At 44.7% G+C, this 21,095-nt stretch overlaps 1 protein-coding gene across 2 annotated transcripts in view; it reads right to left on the bottom strand.

Annotated features, from left to right (window-relative positions):
* The window catches only part of LOC124006239 (G protein-activated inward rectifier potassium channel 4-like), a 31,354-nt gene extending 10,616 nt beyond the window's left edge, over positions 1-20,738 (bottom strand). Inside the window, exons 1-3 of one of the 2 annotated variants that reach the window (XM_046316126.1) lie at positions 20,582-20,738; positions 20,318-20,450; positions 3,996-4,143 (exon numbers count right to left, since the gene is read on the bottom strand). In XM_046316126.1, the coding sequence (XP_046172082.1) occupies positions 3,996-4,085 (90 nt within the window). In that variant the 5' untranslated portion in view covers positions 4,086-4,143; positions 20,318-20,450; positions 20,582-20,738. The remainder of the gene's footprint in view (positions 1-3,995; positions 4,144-20,317; positions 20,451-20,581) is intronic. The other variant, XM_046316128.1, reaches the window with a different exon arrangement.
* Between the last annotated feature and the right edge of the window lie 357 nt (positions 20,739-21,095).

The following is a 21,095-nucleotide window of genomic DNA, read 5'->3' as shown; positions in this document are numbered from 1 at the left end:
CCGCCTGTGCCTCTATTGCGGAGTTGCTGGACATTTTGTTAATTCATGTCCAGTAAAAGCCAGAGCTCATCTGTAAGCGGAGGGCTACAGGTGAGCGCAACTACTCAAGTCTCTCCATCAAAATCCTGTACTACTTTGTCGGTCCATCTACGCTGGACCGGTTCGGGTGCTACATGTAGTGCCTTGATAGACTCTGGGGCTGAGGGTTGTTTCATGGACGAAGCATGGGTTCGGAAACATGACATTCCTTTCAGAGAGTTAGAGAAGCCTACGCCCATGTTCGCCTTAGATGGTAGTCATCTTCCCAGTATCAGATTTGAGACACTACCTTTAACCCTCACAGTATCTGGTAACCACAGTGAGACTATTTCTTTTTTGATTTTCCGTTCACCGTTTACACCTGTTGTTTTGGGTCATCCCTGGCTAGTATGTCATAATCCTTCTATTAATTGGTCTAGTAATTCTATCCTATCCTGGAACGTTTCTTGTCATGTGAAGTGTTTAATGTCTGCCATCCCTCCCGTTTCTTCTGTCCCTACTTCTCAGGAGGAACCTGGCGATTTGACAGGAGTGCCGGAGGAATATCATGATCTGCGCACGGTCTTCAGTCGGTCCCGAGCCAACTCCCTTCCTCCTCACTGGTCGTATGATTGTAGTATTGATCTCCTTCCGGGGACCACTCCTCCTCGGGGTAGACTATACTCTCTGTCGGCTCCCGAACGTAAGGCTCTCGAGGATTATTTGTCTGTGTCTCTTGACGCCGGTACCATTGTGCCTTCTTCCTCTCCGGCCGGGGCGGGGTTCTTTTTGTTAAGAAGAAGGACGGTACTCTGCGCCCTGCGTGGATTATCGAGGGCTGAATGACATAACGGTTAAGAATCGTTATCCGCTTCCCCTTATGTCATCAGCCTTCGAGATTCTGCAGGGAGCCAGGTGCTTTACTAAGTTGGACCTTCGTAACGCTTACCATCTCGTGCGCATCAGAGAGGGGGACGAGTGGAAAACGGCGTTTAACACTCCGTTAGGGCATTTTGAGTACCGGGTTCTGCCGTTCGGTCTCGCCAATGCGCCAGCTGTTTTTCAGGCATTAGTTAATGATGTTCTGAGAGACATGCTGAACATCTTTGTTTTTGTCTATCTTGACGATATCCTGATTTTTTCTCCGTCACTCGAGATTCATGTTCAGCACGTTCGACGTGTTCTACAGCGCCTTTTAGAGAATTGTCTCTACGTAAAGGCTGAGAAGTGTTCTTTTCATGTCTCCTCCGTTACTTTTCTCGGTTCCGTTATTTCCGCTGAAGGCATTCAGATGGATTCCGCTAAGGTCCAAGCTGTCAGTGATTGGCCCGTTCCAAGGTCACGTGTCGAGTTGCAGCGCTTTTTAGGTTTCGCTAATTTCTATCGGCGTTTCATTCGTAATTTCGGTCAAGTTGCTGCCCCTCTCACAGCTCTTACTTCTGTCAAGACGTGTTTTAAGTGGTCCGGTTCCGCCCAGGGAGCTTTTGATCTTCTAAAAGAACGTTTTACGTCCGCTCCTATCCTCGTTACTCCTGACGTCACTAGACAATTCATTGTCGAGGTTGACGCTTCAGAGGTAGGCGTGGGAGCCATTCTATCCCAGCGCTTCCAGTCTGACGATAAGGTTCATCCTTGCGCTTATTTTTCTCATCGCCTGTCGCCATCTGAGCGCAACTATGATGTGGGTAACCGTGAACTGCTCGCCATCCGCTTAGCCCTAGGCGAATGGCGACAGTGGTTGGAGGGGGCGACCGTTCCTTTTGTCGTTTGGACAGACCATAAGAACCTTGAGTACATCCGTTCTGCCAAACGACTTAATGCCCGTCAAGCTCGTTGGGCGTTGTTTTTCGCTCGTTTCGAGTTTGTGATTTCTTACCGTCCGGGTAGCAAGAACACCAAGCCTGATGCCTTATCCCGTCTGTTTAGTTCTTCTGTGGCTTCTACTGATCCCGAGGGGATTCTTCCTTATGGGCGTGTTGTCGGGTTAACAGTCTGGGGAATTGAAAGACAGGTTAAGCAAGCACTCACGCACACTGCGTCGCCGCGCGCTTGTCCTAGTAACCTCCTTTTCGTTCCTGTTTCCACTCGTCTGGCTGTTCTTCAGTGGGCTCACTCGGCCAAGTTAGCTGGTCATCCCGGTGTTCGAGGCACTCTTGCGTCTATTCGCCAGCGCTTTTGGTGGCCGACTCAGGAGCGTGACACGCGCCGTTTCGTGGCTGCTTGTTCGGACTGCGCGCAGACTAAGTCGGGTAACTCTCCTCCTGCCGGTCGTCTCAGACCGCTCCCCATTCCTTCTCGACCATGGTCTCACATCGCCTTAGACTTCATTACCGGTCTGCCTTTGTCTGCGGGGAAGACTGTGATTCTTACGGTTGTCGATAGGTTCTCTAAGGCGGCACATTTCATTCCCCTCGCTAAACTTCCTTCCGCTAAGGAGACGGCACAAATCATTATCGAGAATGTATTCAGAATTCATGGCCTCCCGTTAGATGCCGTTTCAGACAGAGGCCCGCAATTCACGTCACAGTTTTGGAGGGAGTTCTGTCGTTTGATTGGTGCGTCCGTCAGTCTCTCTTCCGGGTTTCATCCCCAGTCTAACGGTCAAGCAGAGAGGGCCAATCAGACGATTGGTCGCATACTACGCAGCCTTTCTTTCAGAAACCCTGCGTCTTGGGCAGAACAGCTCCCCTGGGCAGAATACGCTCACAATTCGCTTCCTTCGTCTGCTACCGGGTTATCTCCGTTTCAGAGTAGTCTGGGTTACCAGCCTCCTCTGTTCTCATCCCAGCTTGCCGAGTCCAGCGTTCCCTCCGCTCAAGCGTTTGTCCAACGTTGTGAGCGCACCTGGAGGAGGGTGAGGTCTGCACTTTGCCGTTACAGGGCACAGACTGTGAGAGCCGCCAATAAACGCAGGATTAAGAGTCCAAGGTATTGTTGCGGCCAGAGAGTGTGGCTTTCCACTCGCAACCTTCCTCTTACGACAGCTTCTCGTAAGTTGACTCCGCGGTTCATTGGTCCGTTCCGTGTCTCCCAGGTCGTCAATCCTGTCGCTGTGCGACTGCTTCTTCCGCGACATCTTCGTCGCGTCCATCCTGTCTTCCATGTCTCCTGTGTTAAGCCCTTTCTTCGCACCCCGTTCGTCTTCCCTCCCCCCTCCCGTCCTTGTCGAGAGCGCACCTATTTACAAGGTACATAAGATCATGGACATGCGTTCTCGGGACGGGGTCACCAATACTTAGTGGATTGGGAGGGTTACGGTCCTGAGGAGAGGAGTTGGGTTCCGTCTCGGGACGTGCTGGACCGTTCACTCATTGATGATTTCCTCCGTTGCCGCCAGGATTCCTCCTCGAGTGCGCCAGGAGGCGCTCGGTGAGTGGGGGTACTGTCATGTTTTGTCATTTATTATCATGTCTTGTCCCTGTGCTCCCCATTCTATTCGTTTCCCTCTGCTGGTCTTATTAGGTTCTTTCCCTCTTTCTATCCCTCTCTCTCCCCCTCCCTCTCTCACTCTCTCGCTCTCTCTTCTCTCTATCGTTCCGTTCCTGCTCCCAGCTGTTCCTATTCCCCTAATCATCATTTAGCCTTCCCACACCTGTTCCCGATCCTTTTCCCTGATTAGAGTCCCTATTTCACTCCTTGTTTCCCGTACCTGCCCTGTCGGTTCCTTGTTTAGTATTCACCGTGCTGTGTTTGTGTATCGCCCTGTCGTGTCGTGTTTTCCTCAGATGCTGCGTGGTGAGCAGGTGTCTGAGTCTGTCTGGTTCAAGTGCCTTCCCGAGGCAACCTGCTGTTCACCTGCTGTTCAAGATCGAGTCTCCAGTTTGTCCTCGTCATTTCGAGTGAAAGTTGTGTTTTTTTGATTGTGTTTACTTTACTGGATTAAAGACTCTGTTTTCGCCAAGTCGCTTTTGGGTCCTCTTTCACCTGCATGACAAAGTTATTGCTAAATTGATCACTTCCATCAAAACTTCCATCACCTTGTTTTTGGGTCTATCCCATCTTGGTTTTGACAGCTTTTGGTCCTGTTTCTCCACATCCTGTCCAAAACGCCCTTTGAAGCAATTCATGGCCTCGACGCGTTGGGCCACAGTCGCTGTTTCTGGCCCCAAACAGTACGCTTTCTAGCTGCAAAACATAAAAGCATATTTACATGAAATATTATTCAAAGTCCACTGTGTAGCGGACTAGCGACAAACCTGTGACATTTCACGTCAAACTGAAATGAGGTGTGGTGTTTTTTTAGTAACACCAGAAATCCATCATAAAATATAAAAGAGCCAACGCAAGCTTTTATGAACAGCTCTCCATATCAACTCATTATTGCTGTTCACCTTTGTCAGCCTGGACAGGCAAGGGTCAGAGACATGGTTCATTTCTGCCATTGATCGGCAACAGCAGACACCCTCAAGCCAAACAGAGAACACGCCAGTAATTCATTATGCTCAGAACCACTTCACAGTTTTAAATCCCATCTTCCCACATACACACTGGGGCACAAACACTGGCACGCACGCACGCACACACACACACACACACCACATGACCCTCTCTTTTTCACAGCTAACTATGTGACTCCTGGCTCACTGTAGAAAGGATCAAGTGAAACCCTTTTAAGTGAATCTGCCTCACTATGCCTTTTGTCATCCTCCCAAATCACTCCAGTCAATCCAGATCTATCCACCACCGCGGTGTGTGACTTTCAAGATTGAACGACTGAACTTCAGATGGGTTGTAGCCTACTGGAAATGTAGATTGCATGATCAGCAACCTAAGACTTATCTCAGTTAGTTGCACTGCGGCTTGCAATGTCTGCCACCAGCAAAACAAAACAACTCAGCTTCCTCATTTGTCGTTATGTAGATTTGAGGGAGTATAAGAGATGTAATGTGAGAGGGAGTGAGCTTCAGGGTTACTTAGATAGTCCAAGGATACTGCTCCATGGCCATGTGCTCCTTTGTATTGACAGGAGTTCTAAGCTCCTAGTTCCAGTCTCCTGTGGTCAGTGTGGGGGGCAGGGGAGGGGACAGGGCAGAAAGCCACACTCTCTCTCCCTCAGCAACACTCTCACAATCTCACTGACCTCATGTCAGCTCGTTGCACTGCTGTTGTTATAAAGGTCTACAAGCAGCGTTTAAGATAAACTAATGACAAGAGTGAGTATGCGTGTCCGCGTGTGTACGTATGTGTGTACCAGTGTAGGCTCCTCAGAGGAGGAAGGGGAGGACCATCTTACTCAGTGAATTTCAGAAAATGTTTAAATAATGAAACATTAAAAAAGGTATCCTTTTAGACAAAACTATACTAAATATATTCACGTCACCAAATACCTGATTAAAACACACTGTTTTGCAATGAAGGGCTACAGTTGTCTCAACAACACACTTTAGGCTATTACTATGGTGTAGCCAGAGGACAGCTATTCCCCATCTTCCTCTGGCAACATTGACTTCAATCCAAAACCTAGGAGGCTCGAACGCCTCACCCCCTTCCATAGACCTACATGGTAATTATGACCACTTCCGGAGGACGTCCTCCAACCAATCAACACTTTTGCAATATGAACAGACATGTTGTCTATCAAATCATAGGATTAGGATCAGAGAACGAACCTAGTGTGTTGTATCGAGGTTGTGCCACAGAGCATTATGGGGGTTCTATGTGTTGAGAAAGTTGGTGAGTTGGTGACATATTGGATAGAGATTGACAGTGAAGAGTAATAGTTGAGCATTTTTAGGATATTATTCCATTCAAATTCGTTTTTTCAAACTACAGGAGATAGAGGAGGTAGATTATATGTTGTTTTCTTGGTTTTAGAACTTTATTTTTGTGTGGAGTTAGTGCAATTTATTTCAATTTGCCTTGCTAACTTTAGTAGCAAGTACTAACATCGCTCCCGAGTGGTGCAGTGGTCTAAGGCATCTCAGTGCTAGAGGCGTCACTACAGACCCTGGTTCGATACTGGGCTGTATCACAACCGGCCGTGATTCAGGGGGCCCATATGGCGGCACACAATTGTCCCAGCGTTGTCTGGGTTAGATTTGGCCGGGGTAGACCGTCATTGTGTTGGGCCAGGGATTGAAAGGTTGCTGGATCAAAGAAAAAGAAAAAAAAATCTGCCCCTGAACAAGGCAGTTAAACCACTGTTCCCCGGTACGCCGTCATTGTAAATATCAATTGTTCTTAATTAACTTGGCTAGTTAAAAAAAAGGTGAAATATATATTTTTTTAAATGAAAATACTCTGATCCGGTATTTAGGCTATTTATCAAAAAATACACATTAAAAAATACACATAATCACTCCGGACAGGCACAAGCAAAAACTCATTACATAAATGTTTCAGCAGCCTAGGCTACACCTAAACATTAGAGATTTGACATGCTGTATGGGATGAAAATTAGATTTTTTTTCAGTCTGATCAACTGTAGGCTAATAAAAATAGCAGGTGCATACAGCCTATGCGCCCTGTCCATCTGGTCAGGGTAAACAAATTGGTAATGTTATGTATATATAGCCCATTTGTTCGTCAGAAGAAAATGCGAATGTGAACAAATTTGATTTATATTCAAACTTGGGCTTGCTATGCTGCCTATACCTTTTCAATCCAAAATGATTGACTGGAATGAATCAATCAACATAATAGTGATGACATAGACCGTGAGTCAATTTTTAATGAGGCCTACAGTTGCAAACATGCATAAAGAAAAGCTCAGCTGTCACGTCCGGACCTTAGTTCCTTTTTTATATCTCTATTTTAGGTTGGTCAGGGCCTGAGTTGGGGTGGACATTCTATGTTTTGTTCTATGTTTGTAATTCTATGTGTTTGACCTGGTATGGTTCCCAAACAGAGGCAGCTGTCAATCATTGTCTCTGATTGAGAACCATACTTAAGGCAGCCTTTTTTCATCCTTGAGTTGTGGGTAGTGTTTTTCTGTCTCTGTACCAGACAGGACTGTTTCGTTTGTTCCTTTTTGTTCTAGTGTAATTAACAGATCATGGACACGTACCACGCTGCACCCTGGTCCTCTCCTTCTTCCACCGACGACAACCGTTACATCAGCCCTGTGAGTTCTATTGTCTATCAGTTGTTGTCTCTGTGTCTGGGTAGAGGAAACTCCCCTGTTAGTCTAGTGTAAGTATAATTACTATGAACAAGTGTAAGGTTGCTGTAGTTTGACAGGGCTTTCTTCATGAATTAAAAAAACAAACATGTGACCTGATTAGAAAAACTGGTCCCATCATAGCCCATATAAAACCTTTTTACAATAGTCCTGTAGCTCAGCCTGGTCTCATAGACCAGATGTAATCACTGTCATACCCTATAAGGTCCAGGCCCCAGGGAGAACCATTTTTCCAAGGGCTTTATTCAGGAATGTTTCTTGGGCTACTTTGTGTCAAATGGGCGAGATGCACAGTCTGTGTTTGACTTTGTGAATTCATGGAGAAACTTGTTGTCCAAACCTACGATGGCGCAGCTGTAATGGAATGTATATGCTATTTACAGCTAAGTCCCCTCCTGTACCCTGATTAAGAGGTATTGAACACTCCATTAACATTGCCAACTCTTTCCTGACATGAACTGAAGCCATGTCTCATGTGCCCACTCACTGGCACATTGAATGTTTCCTCTCCAGGCACTGAGTTGCCCTGTCAATTTTCTCTCATTAGTGTATGTAGAGTCAATCACATACACAAAAACAATCACATTATTAAACATCAATGATTTGACTCATTGTATGGACTAACTCATTCTTAGCTATGTTGTCTAACTGTGTAGTGTATTGTGTTGTTGTTTTGGCTTCCCAGTCAAATCCTGTCCTGCCCTCAGTGGAAGAGTTGAGCTCTTCTCCAACACCATCCATCCATCCATGATGAGCCTGTCCTGCACTGAAGGCTATGAACACCTCAACCCCTGTCCGGCACTGAAGGCTATGAACACCTCAACCCCTGTCCGGCACTGAAGTCAAGCCTCTGATCAACTCATGCCTCACACCCTCATTCAATCACTGCTGTGATCCCTTTCCAACAGAGTGGAAGTAGCCCTTTCATTCCCACCTTTCTCAATTGTTTTCTCTCAGTTCAGCAGTGTCATAGCTTAAAACATCTCTACAGGGCACAGAGCTTCTGGAACAAAACACCCAACACTTGAAATAAATAGATCTTAATTATAGAGTAGAGTGGCAAAGTAATGGTCGGGGGGTACATTGAAGGTAAATGCTCAAGTCATCTTTCTTTTGAGCCAGACTGCCCCCGTTCTATAAACTACCATCCAGCATTTATAATTGACAAATAATTAATCATTACCAACACCACCTACTCTCAGCATATTTCCCCTATGACCCCTATTTGACAGCCGAGATTCATTAAGTCCCTGAGTTTAGATGTTGAGATGAAAACATTCTCTGCCACACACACACTCCCGATTAAACCTCTTTGAAGTTATACGCTTAAAACGATCAGCCTCCATTCCCCATGCTCTGTCCAGTGGTAGAACACTGGCAGTAGGTGTGGGTGTGATGAGGTGTTGCCTGTTAGTCAGCAGCAAATGTGTGAAAGCTGAAAGCCATATTAATGATGCAGATCTCTGTGGGGTACGTGGGGGGAGGACAGGCAGAGACAGACGGAACACGCTGGGAGGCCACAAATCAGCCACTGATCCATCTAGAGGTGGGCCCGCCTGACGAGAGAAGATTAAAGAGACAAGGGGACAACATGCTGCATACATGTATGACTGGGAAGAGAGACATTAGCCAAGGACTGGCAGGGGACGGAGAGCAAGGGAATGAGGGCCAGAAAGAGAGCTTGAGAGAAGGGGTTAATGGTTTGAAAGGAAATGACAGGTGTGGTTGGAAAGGTCAGAGAAGAGAGGCTAGAGGGAAGATGATGACTGGTTGTAGAGGCTGGAGCAGCCAGGTGTGAAGTGAATCGGTGAGTGCTAGACTTAGTGTTGACACCAGTACCACTACTGCTAGTGTCAGTGTGTGTGTTTTTACAGGCTTCTCTCCAAGTTTGCATTCTGATCACAGTAGCTTCCCCAGAGGCTCAGTCAACCAACATGGCTTAATCCTAAAGACAGGACTGACCTCAGTTCAGAGTAGCCAGGCAGCATCTGCTTCCTCAGCACAGCTCCACTGGCACAGCATGTTACAGCACTAATGCCACCCAGAATAAAGAATAGTTATGTCAGGGATAAGGGATGGAGGCCAGCCTTCTGAGTTGAAATGTCATGTCACCAGTATGAGGAAAAGATGAAGTCTCATTCTCTGTGTCGCCTATGTGAGAATCTTGTCATGAGCACCAGTGATTCTCTACTTTTTCTTTATTATTTTCACACTCCATTTATCACTCTCCCCTGCTCCTCAGTCTCTTTCAATAGTCACTTTTCTCATTTCATCTGGGTTCCCATTTTGGCTCAGGATGATGAGGGTATAATGGCCTCATTGAAGACTAATGCTTTATAATGATGAAATGACCTGTCCAGCACAAACTGAGAGCCACAGACAGACAGAGACCGACAGACGTGCCAGACAGAGAGAGGATGCTTGAGCTCACTCCCCTCAGCCATTAAATTACATAGCCAAAGAGAACAGTAGTTGGGAGAGAGAATGAGTAGACGGGAATGAAAGAATACTACAAGAAATAAGAGGTGAAAAGAAAGAGAATGGGGTGGAGATAATTAGGAAGTGGTGAGGCTGAAACGAGAGCCAGGCAGACTCACTGCATTCCCACTTCACACTGTAGTCTACACACCATCTTTAAAGGCTTGTACCACACTTAAACACTCTGCCCTTGAGAGAACTTCCTCTTAGGAGGGCAGAGAATTAGTTATAATGTCTATTTTTATTTTAAAACAGCTTGTGTAGGTAGCATCATTAGATATGAGCATAATCATTTACATGGCTAGACATGATCTTAAATGTCCCTATTTTGTTCTCTATTGCTCCTCTATTATTCCTCAAGCAAGAGGGGAGGATGATGACATCACAGATTCCCATTAGACCAACTCCTTGAATGCCCTACTCCTTGAAGTTTTCAGTTTTGTCTAAAAAACACTATATTGCTCAAAACAGACTTTTTTTTACCCCTTAGTGTGTGTACTTTACAGTATTTATACTTGAGACTTTTCAACAGTTAAAGTTAGCTGGAGGACGTCTTTAACTAATTTGAAATCAAATCCAATTAGATTTGTCACATGCACCGACTACAACAGGTGTAGACCCTACCGTGAAATGCTTACTTACTAAGCTATTAACCAACAATACAGTTAAGAAAATAGAGTTAAGAAAATATTTACTAAATAAACGAAAGTTAAAAAAAATATATAACAATAACGAGGCTATATACAGATGGTACCGGTGCCGAGTCAATGTGCAGGTTAGTCGAGGTAATTTGTACATGTAGGTACAGTAGGGATAAAGTGACCATGAAATAGATAATAAACCGCAAGTAGCAGTAGCGTAAAAACAAATGGGGTCACAAGAAAAAACAGTCTGCTCTGACCCCCCTTTGCGGTAGAAGAGAGAACAGACTTTTTTTTATAGGTATATATTTAAAAATATTTACTAGGCAAGACAGTTAAGAACAAATTCTTGTTTACAATGACGGCCTACCCCGGCAAAACCTGTACGACGCTGGGCCAATTGTGCTGCCCTATGGGACTCCCAATCATAGCCAGATGTGATGCAGCCTGGATTCGAACCAGGGACTGCAGTGATACCTCTTGCACTGAGATGCAGCGCCTTAGACTGCTGCACCCCTCTATGACTTGGGTGACTGGAGTCTTTGACAATTTTTTGGGCCTTCCTCTGACACCGCCTAGTATATAGGTCCTGGATGGCAGGAAGTTTGGCCCCAGTGATGTACTGAGCTGTACGCACTACCCTCTGTAGCTCCTTACGAACAGATGCCGAGCAGTTGCCATACAAGGCGGTGATGCTCTTGATGGTGCAGCTGTCAAACTTTTTGTGGATCTGGGGACCCATGCCAAAGCTTTTAAGTCTCGTGAGGGTGAAAAGTTGTTGTCCTGCCCTCTTCACAACTTTTTTGGTATATTTGGACCATGATAGTTTGTTGGTGATGTGGACACCAAGGAATTTGAAACTCTCGACCCACTCCACTACAGCCCTGTTGATGTGAATGGGGGCATGCTAGGCCCTCCTTTTCTTGTAGTCCACAATCATCTCCTTTGTCTTGCTCACGTTGAGGGAGAGGTTGTTGTCCTGGCACCACACTGCCAGGTCTCTGACCTCCTCCCTATAGGCTGTCTCATCGTTGTCGGTAATCAGGCCTACCACCGTTGTGTCGTCAGCAAACATAATGACGGTGTTGGAGTCATGCTTGGCCACGCAGTCGTGGGTGAACAGGGAGTACAGGAGGGGACTAAGCACGCACCCCTGAGGGGCCCCAGTGTTGAGGATCAGCGTGGCAGATGTGTTGTTGCCTAATCTTACCACCTGGAGGGTGGGTCGTCAGGAAGTCCAGGATCCAGTTGCAGAGGGAGGTGTTTAGTACCAGGGTCCTTAGCTTAGTGATGAGCTTTGTGGGCACTATTGTGTTGAACACTAAGCTGTAGTCAATGAATGGTATTCTCACATAGGTGAACATTTTGTCCAGGTGGGAAAGGGCAGTGTGGAGTGTGATTGAGATTGATTGAGATCTGTGGATCTATTGGGGCGGTATGCGATTTGGAGTCGGTTTACGGTTTTCAGGATGATGGTGTTGATGTGAGCCATGACCAGCCTTTCAAAGCACTTTATGGCTATAGACGTGTGTGCTACGGGGTGGTAGTCATTTAGGCAGATAACCTTCGCTTTCTTGGGCACAGCAACTATGGTGGTCGACTTGAAACATGTAGATATTACTGACTCGGTCAGAGAGAGGTTGAAAATGTCAGTGAAGACACTTGCCAGTTGGTCCGTGCATGCTCTGAGTACACATCCTGGTAATCCGTCTGGCACGGTGGCCTTGTGAATGTTGACCTGTTTAAAGGTCTTGGTCACATCAGCTACGGAGATCTTGATCACAAAGTCACCCGGAACAGCGGGTGCTCTCATGGGTGCTTCAAATCAAATCAAATCAAATTTTATTTGTCACATACACATGGTTAGCAGATGTTAATGCGAGTGTAGCGAAATGCTTGTGCTTCTAGTTCCGACAATGCAGTGATAACCAACAAGTAATCTAACTAACAATTCCAAAACTACTGTCTTATACACAGTGTAAGGGGATAAAGAATATGTACATAAGGATATATGAATGAGTGATGGTACAGAGCAGCATACAGTAGATGGTATCGAGTACAGTATATACATATGAGATGAGTATGTAGACAAAGTAAACAAAGTGGCATAGTTAAAGTGGCTAGTGATACATGTATTACATAAGGATGCAGTCGATGATGTAGAGTACAGTATATACGTATGCATATGAGATGAATAATGTGGGGTAAGTACATTATATAAGGTAGCATTGTTTAAAGTGGCTAGTGATATATTTACATCATTTCCCATCAATTCCCATTATTAAAGTGGCTGGAGTTGGGTCAGTGTCAATGACAGTGTGTTGGCAGCAGCCACTCAATGTTAGTGGTGGCTGTTTAACAGTCTGATGGCCTTGAGATAGAAGCTGTTTTTCAGTCTCTCGGTCCCAGCTTTGATGCACCTGTACTGACCTCGCCTTCTGGATGATAGCGGGTGAACAGGCAGTGGTTCGGGTGGTTGATGTCCTTGATGATCTTTATGGCCTTCCTGTAACATCGGGTGGTGTAGGTGTCCTGGAGGGCAGGTAGTTTGCCCCCGGTGATGCGTTGTGCAGACCTCACTACCCTCTGGAGAGCCTTACGGGTGAGTGCGGAGCAGTTGCCGTACCAGGCGGTGATACAGCCCGCCAGGATGCTCTCGATTGTGCATCTGTAGAAGTTTGTGAGTGCTTTTGGTGACAAGCCAAATTTCTTCAGCCTCCTGAGGTTGAAGAGGCGCTGCCGCTCCTTCTTCACGACGCTGTCAGTGTGAGTGGACCAATTCAGTTTGTCTGTGATGTGTATGCCGAGGAACTTAAAACTTGCTACCCTCTCCACTACTGTTCCATCGATGTGGATAGGGGGGTGTTCCCTCTGCTGTTTCCTGAAGTCCACAATCATCTCCTTAGTTTTGTTGACGTTGAGTGTGAGGTTATTTTCCTGACACCACACTCCGAGGGCCCTCACCTCCTCCCTGTAGGCTGTCTCGTCGTTGTTGGTAATCAAGCCTACCACTGTTGTGTAGTCTGCAAACTTGATGATTGAGTTGGAGGCGTGCATGGCTACGCAGTCGTGGGTGAACAGGGAGTACAGGAGAGGGCTCAGAACGCACCCTTGTGGGGCCCCCGTGTTGAGGATCAGCGGGGAGGAGATGTTGTTGCCTACCCTCACCACCTGGGGGCGGCCCGTCAGGAAGTCCAGTACCCAGTTGCACAGGGCGGGGTCGAGACCCAGGGTCTCGAGCTTGATGACGAGCTTGGAGGGTACTATGGTGTTGAATGCCGAGCTGTAGTCGATGAACAGCATTCTCACATAGGTATTCCTCTTGTCCAGGTGGGTTAGGGCAGTGGGCAGTGTGCAGTGTGGTTGAGATTGCATCGTCTGTGGACCTATTTGGGCGGTAAGCAAATTGGAGTGGGTCTAGGGTGTCAGGTAGGGTGGAGGTGATATGGTCCTTGACTAGTCTCTCAAAGCACTTCATGATGACGGAAGTGAGTGCTACGGGGCGGTAGTCGTTTAGCTCAGTTACCTTAGCTTTCTTGGGAACAGGAACAATGGTGGCCCTCTTGAAGCATGTGGGAACAGCAGACTGGTATAGGGATTGATTGAATATGTCCGTAAACACACCGGCCAGCTGGTCTGCGCATGCTCTGAGGGCGCGGCTGGGGATGCCGTCTGGGCCTGCAGCCCAGTGTTGCTTTCCTCGAAGCGAGCATAAAAGGCATTTAGCCCGTCTGGTAGGCTCCCCTCACTGGGCAGTTCACGGCTGGGTTTCCCTTGTTGTCCTGCCACATCCTACGAGCATCAGGGCCGGTGTCATAAGAGTCAATCTTAGTCCTGTATTGATGCTTTGCCTGTTTGATGGTTCGCCAGAGGGCATAGCGGGATTTCTTTAAGCGTTCGGATTAGTGTCCCGCTCCTTGAAAGTGTCAGCTTTAGCCTTTAGCTTGGTGCGGATGTTGCCTGTAAACCATAGCTGCTGATTGGGATATGTACATACGGTCACTGTAGAGACGACGTTGTCGATGCACTTATTGATGAAGCCGGTGACTGAGGTGGTATACTCCTCAATGCCATTGGATGAATCCCGGAACATATTCTAATCTGTGCTAGCAAAACAGTCCTGTACAATAGCATCTGCGTCATCTGATCACTTCCGTATTGAGCGAGTCACTGGTACTTCTTGTTTTAGGTTTTGCTTGTAAGCAGGAATCAGGGGGATAGAATTATGGTCAGATTTTCCAAATGGGGGGCAAGGGAGAGCTTTGTACTCTGTGTGGAGTAAAGCTGATCTACAGTTTTTTTCCCTATGTTTGCACATGTGACATGTTGGTAGAAATGAGATTAAATGGATTTAAGCTTGCCTGCATTTAAATAATCAGCCACTAGGAGCGCCGCTTCTGGATGATCATTTTCTTGTTTGCTATTGGCCTTACAGCTCATTGAGTGCCAACGCCGGTTTGTGGTGGTAAATAGACAGCTACGAAAAATATAGATGAAAACTATCTTGGTAGATAGTGTGATCTACAGATTATCATGAGGTACTATAACTCAGGCGAGCAACACCTCGAGACTACCTTAATATTAGACATCGCGCACCAGCTGTTATTGACTGCCTGGTGATGCCACCAGGCACACCAAAACTACCTCCCACCAAAACAGGCTGACATTTCAGGCTGTCTATTCAAACCGCTGTTAAGCTGAATGTGCATGATCATTATTTTCACAATTTCAGAATAATTCCAACCTCTTAGTGTGGAAATATATATAAAACACAGGAAAGTACAGTTTTGACTGCACTGGGCCTTGAAAGAGTTCCCACATATGCTGAGCACTTGTTAGCTGCTTTTCCTTCACTCTGTGGTCCAACTCATTCCAAACCATCTCAATTGGCTTGAGGTCAGGTGATTGTGGAGGCCAGGTCATCTGATGCAGCACTCCATTACTTTGCTTGATCAAATAGTCCTTACACAGTCTAGAGGTGTGTTTTCAGTCATTGTCCTGTTGAAAAACAAATGATAGTCCCGCTAAGCGCAAACTAGATGGGATGGCGTATCACTGCAGAATGCTGTAGTAGCAATGCTGGTTAAGTGTGACTTGAATTCTAAATAAATCACAGATTGTGTCACCAGCAAAGCACCCTCACACCGCCTCCTCCATGCTTCACGGTGGGAACCACACATGCGGAGCTCATCCGTTCACCTACTCTGCGTCTCACAAAGAGACAGCAATTGGAACCAAAAATCACAAATTTGGACTCATCAGAACAAAGGACAGATTTCCACAGGTCTAATGTCCATTGCACGTGTTTCTTGGACAAGCAAGTTTCTTCTTACTATTGCTGTCCTTTAGTAGTAGTGGTTTATTTGCAGCAATTCGACCATGAAGGCCTGATTCAAGCAGTCTCCTCGGCACAGTTAATGTTGAGATGTGTCTGTTACTTGAACTCTGTGAAGCATTTATTTGGACTGCAATCTGAGATGCAGTTAACTCTAATGAATTTATCCTCTGCAGCAGAGGTAACTTTGGGTCTTCCTTTTCTGTGGCGTTCCTCATGAGAGCCAGTTTCATCATAGCGCTTGATGGTTTTTGCAACTGCAATTCAAGGAACTTTCAAAGTTCTTTAAATTTTCCTGACTTTTTTGGTTACTACATGATTCCATATGTGTTATTTCATAGTTTTGATGTCTTCGCTATTATTCTACAATGTGGAAAATAATAATAAAGAAAAACCCTGGAATAAGTACGTGTGTGCAAACTTTTAACTGATGCTGTAATGGTTTTCTTCCATTGAAGGAGAGGACCAAAGCGCAGTGTGGTAAGTGTCCATAGTATTTATTTAAACACATAAACTGAAAACTCCATACAAATACAATAAACGTAACGTGAATAACCAAAACCGAAAACAGTACCGTGTGGTGTAAAACACAGACACGGAAACAATCACCCACAAAAACACAGTGAAACCCAGGCTACCTAAGTATGATTCTCAATCAGAGACAACTAACGACACCTGCCTCTGATTGAGAACCATACGAGGCTGAACACAGAAAAACAACCTAGACACACAAAACATAGAATGCCCACCCAGCTCACATCCTGACCAACACTAAAATAAGGAAAACACAAAAGAACTATGGTCAGAACGTGACAGGTTCTGTACATCATTACTGATGAATACTGACAGTAAAGCCCCCCTGGGTGTTACATATTTCAAATATACATACTGCAACATACATTTGCTTCTCCATAAAAGGCCAACAGACCATGATTCAACCCGCTCCATACATTTGCCATTGACAGTAGTGCGTGACACACTGACTAATTTAGGGTTACAAAAGTCCTGGAACTTTCAATAAATTCCCTGATTTTCCCGAAATCCTGGTCGGAGGATTCCCGAAATCAGGAAAGAATAAGCAGGAAATCCAAAATCCTCTAACATGGATTTCTGGAAAACTAGGGAATTTATTGAAAGTTTCCAGAATTTTGCAACCCTAGTCACAGTCACATCATGGTAGATTGGCTTTAGTTTGGACTGAGGGGCAGAGGGAGTCAGGTTCTGTGTAGCGGGTCTCCAGGGGCTTTGCTCAACATCTTTGGCCTCCTCAAATATACCGCACGCCCCCTTGATATTGTCCCAGGGCATGGGATGTAATGGTCAGCTACAAATGCACTGCAGAGAAGACTAATGAGCGTTCAGAAGGGATGTTTTTGTTTGTTCAGGAAGATGGTTGATACCTGAGAGTGATTTACTGCTCTAGAATTGGCACTTGTTTCAAACCCACTATGGGAGCTTCTTTTACAATAAACAATCCTGGTGTTCCCTTGAGTAAATAAGCACGGTACCGTGGGAGGTCCTGCCGCTTCCTGCGTTTAGTATCTTTAATTAAAGCCTCAGGTTAGGTTCTGTCCTGTTTTAGTCTACACTTCCTCCGCACACAGAATACAAATTGACAGAATGAAATGGTATAAACGTATTTGCTCTTCACAGCGATTGTGTCGTAAACCACTTCTGACATTCATTTGAGGGCAATTTGAAAGTGAAAAGGACAACTCAATACGTGATCCTCTCCTCCGCCAACGCACAGTACTCTGCTGAGTGCGGCTGATAATGGGCTGTGGTGGCTGAGCATGAGCAGTAAGCTAGAGCAGCACCTCTGTATTCTTAATCAAATCACTGTCATTGCCAACACCTACAGCCCTAATATTCTCTCAATCTTTCTCCCTCGCTGCCTCGTTTCCACCCCAATGAACTCAAATTGACAAGTTCAGGCAGATGAGGGATACAAGCAAACCCTTTAATTTATGTTAGGGAAATAGAACCAGCGATAGGTTGAATGATGATGGGATAAGGAGGTGGGAGAGAGAGAATGTTTTAAACCTTGAATGGAACAAATGTTCTCTCTGTGAACCATATAGGTTAAGTTTAGAATCACAAAAAATGTATGCAGAGATTTGTAGTTAACAGCATTAATGGAAAGTAAATATGAAAAATGTATTATGAGGTTACGGCTGTTGGTGAACTGAACAATGTCCAAAGCCAAACCTGGCAGGCTGACATGGTTAGAGTCAGATGCTTCATGCCCCTGACATGGTAATAGTCAGAGGAGTCATGCCCATAGGGGACACAGTGGCACGTGGCCCTCGGATCACATTCCTTTCAATCTTTTACCCAGATTTGTGCAGAGATGCAGAGAAGCATATTTTGTTTCTTTAAAAAAATAACCCCCATTCAGGAAGATACAGTTTAAGAGGTATGCTTAGAATATGCAGGACAATTTATTTAAAATAGAATTAAGCATAATGATTATGACTCTAGATTGCAGGAAAAAGCTGGTTTAGGTGTTTGAAAAATGAAAAATTCTCCAACTGGTGTTAACATAATGTTATAAACCAGATAGTTTGGCTCCTGGATGCTGATTGGCTGAAAGTGGTATGACAAAAAATGTATTTTTACTGTTCTAATAACGTTGGTAACCAGTTTCTAATAGTAATAAGGCACCTCAGGGGTTTGTGGTATATTGTAACTCCGCATTGCGTCATGCGTAAGAACAGCCCTTAGCCATGGTATATTGGCCATATACCACACACCCTCATGACTTATTGCTTAATTATACCATGGAATTGTTGAATACTTGTTTCTGATTGGCTTGAAGGGCATTCTAGAGCGTGCATTATTTCCCTATAACGCACAGTACATTTGCACAATTTTTTGTCATACCACTTTCATCTACCAAGGCTTTGTAATGCTATATGTTCTCTGGAAAAGAATCCAACGCCACAGAAGGTCAGTTCCACTTTCCACATCCTTCATTATTTTCCATAGAACGCATAGCCCCTCAATTGATTACCCCTTAGGTGTAGGCATGCATGCCAAGTCATTTAATTAAATTAGCAATAGAATACAAATCACGATGCTGTAAAACAAAGACACAAAACAAATTGATTGGAAAGGTATACATCCCTAGAATAAAACAGAGGCTATTTCTGCACTGGCCAGAAAATGTTATGTCTGAAATGGCCTTAAAGAAACAACATTTTCAGAGCTCACATATACTTCTTGGGAGCTTCCTAATGCATTTTAGCTGAAAGTTCTTGATAGAATTATTAAACACACATTCACTTTTGGAATATCATATCTTATGAACTAAAACAGATATTAAACGTAGGTAAAACATACTGAAAATAGATTCTCGCAATATGTTCAAGGTTAATTTCATTAAGGCTTTAAATTCAACCCATTACAAAGCCTTGGTAGATGAACACCCCACTGACCTTAGGGTCATCTTCAGAGCCATGAATAGTGGTTAAGCTGGGTAAGTAGTATAACCATCTAGCAATTCCCAGTCATATTTAATATTCAAGAACAAATCTAAACCATTCCATCTGACGCCCATATCCTATTCCAATGGTTCCATATCAAATTTGCTGTCATCAAATTTGAAGCATGTCAATTGCTCTTGAGCAGCCATGCCCTCCTTTTAGAATTTCTAGAATACTTTATGTAAAAAATATAACAAATTTGACAACGTGTGAATAGTTATAGAAAATCTATTCTAAACATCTTTGACATGGATAACAGGATGTGTTGAACACACAGGGCACAGTCGCAGTTGACTGTTAGTTCTGGAATGATTATTTATTCAGAACGTGAATCGTTGATGACGAACAGCTGCAAGGCGCGTTAATAATGGGGTAACAAATAATGCACGAATACTTCACGCTGTGCAGTTGGGAAGAGTGGGCCTGTTTAAAATTGTAGCTTACAAGTGGGTACTGGGCAGGCTAAATAATTGGACTAGCTGTCAAAATTCTAGTCGTGCGTGAAACGCGTTGGAGCATAAGAGGAACGAACATATGGGCACGTTTTCACTCATTTGCTGAAAAACAACATGAAAACAGGGCGAAAACGCAACACACCAAAAGCCGCCGAGAGAATAAAAACGGGAGGGGAGACCGGAGACGAGAGAGAGAGAGAGCGGGGAAGAGAGTGAAAGAAAGAGCGTAGACACATTGGAGATGGATGAATGAGGATAAGAAAATAAATACACTATAAATGAACAATGTATTACAATGTTTTAAATTGACGTCAACATTGTATCTGTAATTAGTCAAATTTTATACCCAAATTTAAGTGGATTTCTTTCGCAATCATTTGTTAAAATGTTTTATGCTAGGCTTCTAGTTGCCTACTAGTTACTGTTAAAATGTATTCATTTTAAGAGCCTAACTGATTGACATGGTTAGGTTAGCTCACATTACCCGCTGATTGGAATTAAAACCACAAAAAATGGAAACCTCAATAAACGAAGTTGTCCGCATGTTGACTTTATCTGGTTTAATAGACACATGGCCTAACAACCCGGCGCCATAAAGGCTACGCAAAACTGAAGCAAATAAAGTTTGCAACCCCTAACAGACCCGAGCATACATGAACCCAGTTTGGTTGCCTAATAGCCTTGTCTATTCAGTCATATAGGCTACTACAGACATATATACAGCGTTGGCAGGGTTACTACTGTATTAAGCATTTAATAATTATGTAGTTAATAAAATACCTCACCTCGGTTCTACAACCGTGCTTGGTTCGACACGTCTGCACGAGCTCTAACCAGTAACTGTTAAAGGTAGGTTACTTCAAACACGACCACAGAGCGCGCCGCCAGTGCGGGTCCACATATCAACACATCTTATTCCTGTAAATTGACAGAAAACGGAATTGCTAAAAATAATAAGTTGCATTTACTATCGCTATAGTAGTTTGGAATGAACACGTCTGGTTATATTGGCTGTTATCCAAGGCATCCTCTGTTTGCGCTGTGCTTACCTTCTTTCCGAACTGGATTTGAGAGTCCCGTGATCGCTGCCATAGCAGATCAGGTGGCGGTTTTAAAACAGTAGGTAAGACCACTACAGTAAACTGCCACTTTTTTTGTTCGTCCTGTAGCTCCGCCTGGTCTCATAGACTAGACGTAACAGCCAGCTGTGGCCTACAGTTCATTGTGCGCGAAGGAACGGACTTGACTTGCCACACCTACAAGTAATGCAAAACTCCCATCCCTCTCATCCACCCCCTGTACTTTACAGACTACTAAGCTTTTCTCATTATGTATGATCTAATATATGTGCTTCCGTGCTGTGTTCAGTGCTCAGTATGATAACATTACTATTCGGCTTTGACTGCTCTCTGCAGTGGCATCAGTAGACCCATTTGATTCCGTGCAAATCATTCCCTCTGATTTACTTTCATTAATAAGAGTAATCATTTTTTCTCACTGTGTAGCCTAATGATTTAGAGAGAAAGAATGAGATGCCAGTGTCTTCTTGTGTAGCCTAATGAT

The sequence above is a fragment of the Oncorhynchus gorbuscha genome, linkage group LG19 (genome assembly GCF_021184085.1).
Source record: "Oncorhynchus gorbuscha isolate QuinsamMale2020 ecotype Even-year linkage group LG19, OgorEven_v1.0, whole genome shotgun sequence".
NCBI lineage: Eukaryota > Metazoa > Chordata > Actinopteri > Salmoniformes > Salmonidae > Oncorhynchus > Oncorhynchus gorbuscha.
Note: the sequence above shows the minus strand (reverse complement) of the source record. Positions and strands in the feature narration are given on the sequence as shown.